This window comes from Carassius carassius, chromosome 1 (assembly GCF_963082965.1).
Source record: "Carassius carassius chromosome 1, fCarCar2.1, whole genome shotgun sequence".
NCBI classification, from domain to species: Eukaryota; Metazoa; Chordata; class Actinopteri; order Cypriniformes; family Cyprinidae; genus Carassius; species Carassius carassius.
This window is the reverse complement of record NC_081755.1, coordinates 37,196,691-37,206,908: the sequence shown is the minus strand read 5'-3', so window position 1 is coordinate 37,206,908 and position 10,218 is coordinate 37,196,691. Positions and strand designations below refer to the sequence as shown.

The 10,218-nt window shown below is 37.7% G+C and overlaps 1 protein-coding gene across 1 annotated transcript; it reads right to left on the bottom strand.

Annotated features, from left to right (window-relative positions):
• Positions 1-214: 214 nt before the first annotated feature.
• On the bottom strand, positions 215-6,811 carry LOC132149173 (transmembrane protease serine 9-like). The gene is made up of 10 exons (XM_059558164.1): positions 6,679-6,811; positions 5,691-5,711; positions 5,442-5,604; positions 5,060-5,328; positions 4,831-4,976; positions 4,025-4,304; positions 2,752-2,923; positions 2,412-2,668; positions 2,206-2,303; positions 215-1,037 (listed from the first exon to the last, which is right to left on the bottom strand). The coding sequence occupies exons 1-10, from the start codon at positions 6,743-6,745 to the stop codon at positions 687-689; spliced, it is 1,824 nt and encodes a 607-aa protein (XP_059414147.1). The 5' UTR covers positions 6,746-6,811; the 3' UTR covers positions 215-686.
• Between the last annotated feature and the right edge of the window lie 3,407 nt (positions 6,812-10,218).

The following is a 10,218-nucleotide window of genomic DNA, read 5'->3' as shown; positions in this document are numbered from 1 at the left end:
TATATATATTTTTTTTTTACAACAAAGTTTACAACAAAGTATACGCTTACTTTTTACAGTCTAAAAACATTGTGTTGAAAAGAGTTACTTCATTCATTAGAAATAATATGATATCAACTTCTCATTAAAAATATATAAGAAAAGAGATAAAAGATAGACATGTAAAAAAAAACAGAAAATAGTTTCACATTATGAAAAACTCATACATTTTCTAAACAATAATAAAATGGATATATTCTATTCTTTAATATATTTAACTTACAGTAATGTCCTAAATGTGGTACAGTTTGAGGTACTTGTTAGTTAAGCTACGGTAGAGTAAGTATTAGAACTGAACCACTCAAATGGGAAATTTCCATAAAGTGCCAAGCTGAATAACAACTACATGCTGCAACTGCTACGGTGTAAATATAAGTAAACCACAAGGTTACAAAAATTATTAGCTATGCACTTGTTACCAGCAGTGTAAAGTCATACGGTGTAATTGTGCAGTGTTAGAACAACAGGAAGCAGCTTCGTGGTCTGAGATAACAATAGAGATTTTAAATGTTCACATTTGTGTAGTAAAAATTAATTATGTGCCCAACACTTATGTTGTATGATTATGTAATCAGTCATAGCAAGCACATTGAAGACATCTATTATGTGTGTGTGAATAGTTACATAAACATTCAAAATTAATAAATCTACTCAAAGACTCCGCTTTGATGAAAGATTTTAAGAGCCGTAAGTGCAGGTAAGAGGACTGAAACAGTGAAACAGAAGGGAAAAGATGTTTGTGACCCATTAGAGGTTCCTAGGGTTGGGTTGGTTGCTGCACTTGTAGTTGAACTTGTGGAGTTTGTGGCTTTTAAAGGGAAAGAACCCACAACAGATGTCAGGAATGGGACAAAGCTGGAGGTTTTAGTAAAGACCTGGACATCTGGAGCACGAGCAGAGCGGGATGAGGTGCTGTTGGTCAGTGTTGGTATGGTCAAAACAGCAGCATGGATCCACGACTGACCCAGCTTACACATCAGCGGACCGCCCTGATCACCCTGAGAGAGAAAGAGACAACTCTTTACTGAATGGTACAAAATCGTGTTATTTGTCACTTTAAGTCTTTGCAGACAAACATTATAATTTTAATGAAAAGATATGGTATATGGAAAATATCAGGGTTATTACAGTATAATTTGACAAGAACGTATACTGCTGTTTAAAAGTTTGCTTAAAGCCTTTTGTATAATGCATTATAAAGGGTTATTAAAGGGTGTAAGGCATTATAATTATTTATAATGTGCATTGTTATATCTCGTTGTAAATAACTACAACCAAAATTATAATGCATAGAGTAAAAATAAATTAATAAGTGTTATAATCTATTAACTGTGGTTACAGTTATTCATGAGACTGTACAAAGCATTATAATTTGCATTACTAGACATAATTAATTCAATAAAACTACTTTTAGAATTAGAGTTCACTTCTAAAAAACAGTCAGTTTCATGTTTTTTTGATTGTGCCTTCCAATTAATCCCAATCAAACTGCAGTTGGGTTATTTTGATTAAGTAAAAATAACTAAAAAAGAACTAACACAATAAAAACATGATGACATAAAAAAAAAAAATTTCTGAAAGTTATGTTATTACAAATAAATTATTTAAATGGTTGTATACATTATTTGAAAATATGTTAAGGTAAGGTTAGAGAGTGAAAAGGTTAGTCAGTTTGTGTGTGTTCACTGCTGTGTGTGTGTGCACTTTGGATGGGTTAAATGCAGAGCACGAATTCTGAGTATGGGTCACCATACTTGGCTGAATGTCACTTCACTTCACTTGTTCCATTCATTTAATTTTTTAATTCAATATGAATTTTAGTTTCAGCATCTATTATTGTTACTCATAAATATATTCTTTTAATTGTTAATTAATTTGTTCATAATGCATCAGCTAATGTTCATTTACACAACTTGAAATGTATTAGAAGTATATATAGAAATGAACATTAACCTAGCTTGATAAATGCTCTAAAAACATTATTAATTTTAGTTAATGCTAGCCAATGTAGCCTACTAATAGTGAATTAAACCTTATTGAAAATACACTTCCTTCCCAGAAGCCTCGGTTTACTCGTATTTAAAAACTAATTTTATTATCTGGAAGTACTTTTATTACAAAAAATAATGCAAATTGTTGTTTTGTTTTTAAACAGAATGAACTTGCCTGCTGTAAGTTCAAGGAGCTTGTACAAATACTGTTGTCTGAGGATGAGTTTCCACAACTCACAACAGAGGTCTGGTAATCCTGAAGAGTTTGAAACACTATAAAAGGAAGAAAACAAATTCAAATTAGGAAGAAACATGAAATAATTATAAAAAAACGTATATAAACCTCTTTAGCAGTTAACATAGTGTTTAAAGCATTCACACCTCCTCCTGCTCCTGAGCCCCATCCTGCCACCCAGCACTGAGTGTTAGCGCTGAAGGTATTGCCTCCTATGTCCACACATATAGGCTGAATGAAATTTGTGAGGTTTGGTGCGACAGCCAGCTGCAAGACTGCAACGTTGTCACCTGTACCATTGCTGAGTGTGAGATTGGCCACTTTTATAGAGACCTCATTGGGATTGGAGCCGTTCTGATTCAGACGGCCCAGGATCACAGTCCAGTCAGAGGCATTGGTGGATCTGAACAAAATAGGACTCTGTTGAATCAGATAATTTTGATTTCTCATCACATGTTTTTGTTTATGGTGTTTTAGTGGCATTACCTGGTAAAGCAGCTGGCAGAGCTCATGACAAAGTGTTGAGCAATCAGCGTTCCTCCACAAACATGACTGCCGTTAAATTGCAGGCTTGCCATCCAAGGCCAAACACCGGAAGAGGCGAGGGAGCTGTTTCCTCCAACGCGGGTGTTCAGTTTGGCACTTCCACACACTACAGCTGCAGTAACAAAGAGAAAGGGAATGAATTGCGGATTTTATGAGTGAAATATTTAGTTTTCATACACTGAAACAAATTATTTTAATTTGCTAGTAAATTTCTGATAGAGCATTTAGACATGGAAACAGTGACATGTGATGTCAGACTTAACAAGTTCTTAAATTTAACATTTAGAAACTAAATTACTTTTTTAGTTGATAAATTAATAGCTCAATAAATATGCCTCACGATTCAGAGAGGAAGTCAATTAAGGGCTTTTAAAGGGTCATGAAACCCCCCATTTCAGCACAGGTAAGTTCTCACCACGGTTTTAAAAAATGCTAAAAAAGTGGGCGTGGTGTGCAGCGGACCGGGGGAGGGGGAAGAGGGGAAACAGACAGCACACAAAGCTTTGCGTTCAGAAAGTTTCATTTCGCTCCCATCGAGCTAAAAGCACAAATAAATGCACAGCCATTTGCACTCTGCATCGAAAACATATTACACTTACATTCAGTCATTTAGCAGATGCTTTTATTCAAATCTTGAATAGACACCGACGCGTCATCAATGTACTATAGTCCATTGCCACGTCAAAAATCGTGACGTCAACACAATGTAGATTCTAAATCCAGAAGATGAAAATAGAGCAAAAAAGCCTAAAATTAACCAATTTTCTCCAACAGTTAAAATTGGCGGATGCTAACATTGTCTTCTATGATGTGCAACACAAACACCTCTGCTAAAATCTTAGAATAAGTAGTCTGGGGTTTCATGACCATTTAATGATTGAGTCTGACTCAAGTCACAAGCTTGATGGTTTATCATGAGTTGATTTGACTGACTCTGTAAAAAGAAACAGCTCATAAGATTATTTTATGTTCATTGATGTGTTTAGGAAACACTGTCGCAGGCTCTAACTGTTGCCAAAATTCTTTTTTCTTTCACCTAGATTGAAAATGACACTAGGAATTTACTTCACCAGTAATATTAATGCGTGTTTACTTAAGTAAAAGCAGCATTTTCTTTTGAAATCAACACATTTAAGATCTAGGACATGTAGCTAAATGGACAACGTGTATGCATGGTTTATTGGGAATGTTATTGGACTTGAAGGAATCTTACGTGCAACGGTTGTAGTTGTTGTAGTGGCGACAGTGGTTGTGGGAATTGCAGGCACACCACTACAGCTAATTGCCAGATCACCATCTGTACCATTGGAGGTGAATGTAACAAAGCCCGGCTGGCTAGTAGTGATCTTCTCATTGATCCAGCTCTGGTACTTAGACACTCGGGCATACACACCAGGAAAGTTAGCTAAAGCACAATCTCTGCCGAAGCTCACAACTCCAGACTGGACCCAGATCGAGCCCTGCTTGCTGACCATAGGACCACCAGAGTCACCCTGTAGGATGACGAACGGGTTAGTGACATAACCTACATATTCCAGTGGTACTTCACAGGTGTAATATGTAATATGAAAGAATAATAGAAAGATCACATTCAATTATTTAATTTCACTAATTTTGTCTTTATATCACACTGCTTTCCAGACAACATAAATAGCTGTTTTATGAAACAAAAAAAAAGCTTTATATTTGAGATCCCTTGTCATTAAAAAGTTAGAAACTCACCACTCCTTGATTGTGGTACAATGTGAGGGAAATTTTTAAACTAGGACAAATGCGTTTAATGCATAAAACAGATCCTTTACTATATTTTACTTATGTATACGCTGTAAATTACTGAGTCATTGACTGTGCAGACAATATCTCAGATTTCTGAGTTTTGCAGTGTTTTGAAAGCGGCTCACTACGTTGAAATCGAAGTTCATGAGACAACCATTCCTTAATATTGCTATTTTCACTAGAGAATATTTGCAGCCCAGTAAAACTATGAAATAACCAAAATGAATGTACAGGAGTTGTTACCTGACAAGAGTCTTTCCCTCCCTCTATTAGTCCGGCACATATCATGTTGTCAGTGATTGTTGAGACTCCATAAAGACACTTACACTGCCTGTTTCCAACAACAGGCACTTGCACTTCCTGTAGAGTTTGCGGTGAAGGCAGGGAAACTGTGAAAGGCATTAAATTATCAAATGTGCATCAGCACTGCGATAATATTGTCAATCAAGGTTTGCAAAAGTAAAAAGCTTACCGTCTGTCCTAATGTCTCCCCATCCAGTGACCCAGCTCACAGTGCGGTTGAAGAATGTACTGCTTGATGAAGCCAGACAGACTGGTTTGATATAGTCAGTAAATGTCACCGGTGAAGACAGATGCAGAAGAGTGATGTCGTTGTCATGAGTGCTGCTAATGTAGCCTGGATGTTTTATGATTTCAGAGACACTGCTGGACACTTCGTTTGGATTTGTTCCTACCTGTGTCTGTCGGCCCAGGTACACAGTTAGGCCACTGGTTAGGCCACTGGGTGAAGTACTAGAACATGGTGGGAGAACAAATGTTAAGCTTTCGCCACATCCACTGAATGACAAGTATTATTTTTTTTATTAATGAAAGGTCTGTTCTATGATAGTTACTTGTCAAAGCAGTGAGCTGCAGTCAGAACCCATTCTTTGTTGATGAGTGATCCACCACAGAAATGGCGACTGCTCCTGTGAAGGCTGACCTGCCACGGCCAAGCACCAGCCACTGCACTCTGTCCTCCAACGATCCTTGTGTTGAGAGATGCTCTGCCACACACTGACAATGACAATAGCAAATCAAACAGTTGGACATAGCAATATTTTCATTTGGGTATTTAAATTATGTGGTGAAAAACTAGTTACCATCCAGTTGTGCGTCACATCCTAGAAAACAAGAAACAAGTTCAGTTACCTATTACTGAACCTATATATAACCTATACTGTATATTCAATATAAAACCTTTTTCTATAAAATAAATAAATAGTAATGTTAGTCAAAATAATACATGCTAAAATACAGTTTTAAGGTTTTTAAAAAAAACTTCAGCAAGGCTGCATTTATTTGATCAATAATCCACATTATACTGCATGAATCATACTGTATGAAAATACAGTAAAAGCAGCAATATTGTGAAATATTACAATTGAATCATTTTCTATTGTAATGCAATTTATAATTGTATATTTAATGTCAAAGCTGAATTGTAAGCATCATTATTCCAGTCTTCAGTGTCACATGATCCTTCAGAAATTATTCTAATATGCTCATTTGCTGCTCAATGAACATTTCTTCTTATTATGATTAATGTTCATAACAATTGTGCTGCTTAATTCCTTGTGGAAACACTACAATTGAAAAGTTTGGTGCAAGTGAGATGCAAAAAAAAAAAAAAAAAAAAAAAAAAAAAAAAAAGCAAGGGTTCATAATCAAAGGGAAAGTAAAGACATTTATAACATTCAAATAAATTCTGTTCCTTTATACTTTCTATACACTGAGGAATCCTGAAAAAAATTATCACGATTTCCACAAACATATCAGGCAGAAAAAATAATTTCAACAATGATATTAATATGAACCATTATTAATAAATGACCACCAATAGTAACTTAGCAGTAAATTTTTTTTTATATTAGACTGATTTCTGAAATGATCATGTGACCCTGAAGAGTGGAGTAATGATACTGAAGGTTCAGTATAATATATATTAAATTTTAAAATACTTTCAAACACAAAACAGTAACATTAATATTTCACAATAATGGTGTCTTTAATTGCTCCAAACTTTTGACTGGTACAGTAGTATAAAAAATATTTATCCTTTAGGATTATTTATCCAATAAAAGAGCTTACCTCTCATTAGAAGAGCGATGGAAAATGCTACACTGAGTATATGGATCATCTTCCTTGTCATCTTCATCTCAACACAGCTCAGATACCTGCACCTCCACCTGCTCTTAAATACTTCGGTTAACCTGTTTCCCACACACCCACACACTCTCTCAACGCATTAAAACAAGAAACGCCCCTGACTCTTTCAGTCTGTAAACTCTTTCAGTGTTCATTCGTCTTACTTATTGAGCAACCTGCAGGTCTCAGTGAGATAAGGGACAGGCTGGTGACTCTTAGTCATGCATAATTCTCACCTGTGCAAACTCAGAAATCTGAAACTGGTTAAAAATGTGTTAAAATAAGGTGCTCATATATTGGTTGTGCTTTAATTTTACTTTGTGTAGATTGACTAAGGATGCTCGAGATGCTTTTAGTGTTTCTGTCAGATTTTAAAACATGCAACATTAGCAGCTCTATTCGTTGGTGAAACTGTGTTTGCGTAAGATTCCTTGAATTCCCAACCTGGTCTCAAGATAAACCTAACTATGAGGTGGAATTTCTGGTTGAATTTGTTCAGCGTCATTCATATGGAAACAGAACATTTTGGGGCGAAAAAGCAGCCCTAAATATAACACCAATTAATGGCCGATTCGGCAAAATGTAAAAAATTTACCAATTGCCATGAGGATGTATTGCAATTGCCTGAAAACCTACAATTGTGTTCCTTTTCTATTATAACCTTCTTTCAGTGAAACTGCAGAGATGAATAAGCTTAAAGTAAAATTTCAGTGACCTACAAATGTCAACCCTAAAAGATCATTTAGCTGTTACAGAAAAAAGAAGTTGTCCCTCATTCCTCTGCAAAGAAATATTCTTCTGACTGCATGATCTAATTACAATAGCATTTTTTTCCAACAAAAGAGTGAGTCATGTACAGCCGGAATCACCTGGCACATAGCCGGAGTAAACAAGTTGAATGCTTCTGGTAAAACAAGCGAAATCCATAAATAGCCACAAGCTAATTTTGATGTAATAAAGAAACCATTTACTAATATATTTTAGGACACATTTTTATCTCATTTTGCATGATTTGTTTTATTACAAACATAATAAAAATAGGGCTACAACAACTAATCAATCAAATTGATTATTATGGATAATGAAAATCATCGACAACGATTCTCATTATCGACTAGTCAGATCTGCCCACAGTGCACAAACAACTGCAGCCGGTCACATCAAATCACAGCACTGAATAAAGCATTTATATAGACAAAATTCATCTACAAATACTGGAGGAAGAAAAGAAAGAAAAGTACTTGATCCAAGCTGCCATATATATGATAAATCTATATATGATAAATAAAACTATGCCATGGTATAACAGTAATTCTCACTCTCTCAAGAAAGAAACTCGTAGACTTGAACGCAAATGGAGAAAAATTAACTTGGAAGTTTTTAGAATTGCATGAAAAAACAGTATGTCCAGCTATAGATAGGCCCTAAAAACTGCCAGGGCCGAGCATATTCACAAACTCATTAAAAAAACTACCAAAACAATCCAAGGTTTTTATTTAGCACAGTGGCTAAATTAACAAATAACCAGACTCTTATTAAGAAACCACAACTAGATCCTAGTGAACTGGCAAATTATAGACCCATTTAAAATCTTCCATTTATGTCTAAAATTTTAGAAAATGTTGTGTCTGCTCAATTGAGCTCCTTCCTGCAAAAAAATGATCTGTATGAAGAATTTCATTTTTCAGGTTTCAGGCCCCACCATAGCACAGAAACTGCACTTGATAAAATTACAAATGACTTGCTTCTTTCGTCAGATCAAGGCTGCATCTCATTGCTAGTTTGACATGATCCTAGTGCGTTCGACACCATAGATCATGACATACTAATAGATCGATGACAAAATGATACAGGTATTCAAGGGCAGGCTCTCAGATGGTTTAGATCCTACCTGTCCGATCGCTACCATTTTGTTTATTTAAAATGTTAAGTCATCTCATTTATCACCAGTAAAATATGGAGTGCCACAAGGATCTGTCCTAGGTCCTCTTCTATTTTCAATATACATGTCGCCAGTTGGATTAGTTTCCACTGTTATGCTGATGATACTCAACTATATATCTCAATGAGACCAGATGAAACTTCTAAATTATCTAAGAGTGTGTTAAAAATGTAAATGACCAACAATTTTCTTCTATTAAATACGGATAAGACAGAGATTTTACTTATTGGACCAAAAAACAGTACACAGAATCTAGTAGACTACTGTTTGCAACTAGATGGATGTACTGTTACTTCGTCTACAGTCAAAAATCTGGGTGTTATATTAGACAGCAATTTGTCTTTTGAAAACCATATTTCCCATGTTATTAAAACAGCATTTTTCCATCTTAGAAACTGTAATGATAAACGTTCGTATGGCAGAGAAGGAAGGAGACCAGAGTCGGCGTACTGAGGCTCGTGGGAACTTTATTATACTGATCAAAAGAACGGAAAACAAAGTCGCGCCACATGCGCATAAATCATAACATTGATACTTTCAGGCTCTCGCTTTCTGTCGGTCGCTTCCTCCCACGAGTCCTCAGGTCTCTCTTTTGTCTCTGGTTCCCAGCTGGCTTAAATACTGCTTCCCCACGCCAATCACTGCAATGAGAAGCAGGTGTCACTTGTCTCTCACTTAACTCACTTACCACCGCTGATCTCCTCACTCTCTCTCCCGTCGCAGACCTCGCTAAACCACACCTCCCCTGCCACATACCCCCACCGCCCGACTCAGGCCGGGGAGCCATCCGGCCTGCAGCCCCCCCCCCCCCATTCCTGGAGAGGAAGTCGGCCACAGCCATCTGCGCCCCCGGCCTGTGAATCACCTTGAACTTAAATGGCTGTAAAGCTAGATACCAACGGGTGATTCGCGCGTTGGTATCCTTCATGCGGTGGAGCCACTGGAGGGGCGCGTGGTCCGAGCAGAGGGTGAACTCCCGGCCCAGGAGGTAGTAACGAAGGGTGAGGACCGCCCACCTGATGGCCAAACACTCCTTTTCTATGGTGCTGTACTTAGCCTCTCTCTTAGAGAGCTTCCGGCTAATGTACAGCACCGGGCGATCCTCCCCCCCCACCTCCTGGGACAGGACCGCGCCCAGCCCCCTGTCCGACGCGTCAGTCTGCAACAAAAAGGGGAGAGAAAAGTTAGGAGAGTGCAGGAGCGGTCCACCACACAGGGCAGCCTTAACTCGGGTAAAGGCCTGTTGGCACCGCTCCGTCCATTGGACCGTATCTGGTACCTCCTTTTTAGTGAGGTCAGTCAGGGGGCTAGTGAGGTCCGAATAACCAGGAATAAATCTCCTATAATATCCCGCCAGCCCCAGGAACTGCCTCACCTCCTTTTTGGTCTTGGGTCTGGGGCAAGTCGCAATTGCTGCCGTCTTGTCAATTTGGGGACGCACTTGCCCGTGACCCAAGTGGAAGCCCAGATACCTTACCTCCACCCGCCCAACCGCGCACTTCTTCGGGTTGGCCGTTAGCCCCGCCCGTCTCAGCGCCTCG

Coding starts and splice junctions, on each gene's coding strand:
- LOC132149173 (XM_059558164.1), bottom strand. CDS start 6,745: ATGAAGATGACAAGGAAGATGATCCATATACTCAGTGTAGCATTTTCC. Junction 4,977..5,059: donor GGGAGACATTAGGACAGACG/GTAAGCTTTTTA, acceptor TGCCTTTCACAG/TTTCCCTGCCTTCACCGCAA. Junction 2,669..2,751: donor TCTGCCAGCTGCTTTACCAG/GTAATGCCACTA, acceptor TATTTTGTTCAG/ATCCACCAATGCCTCTGACT.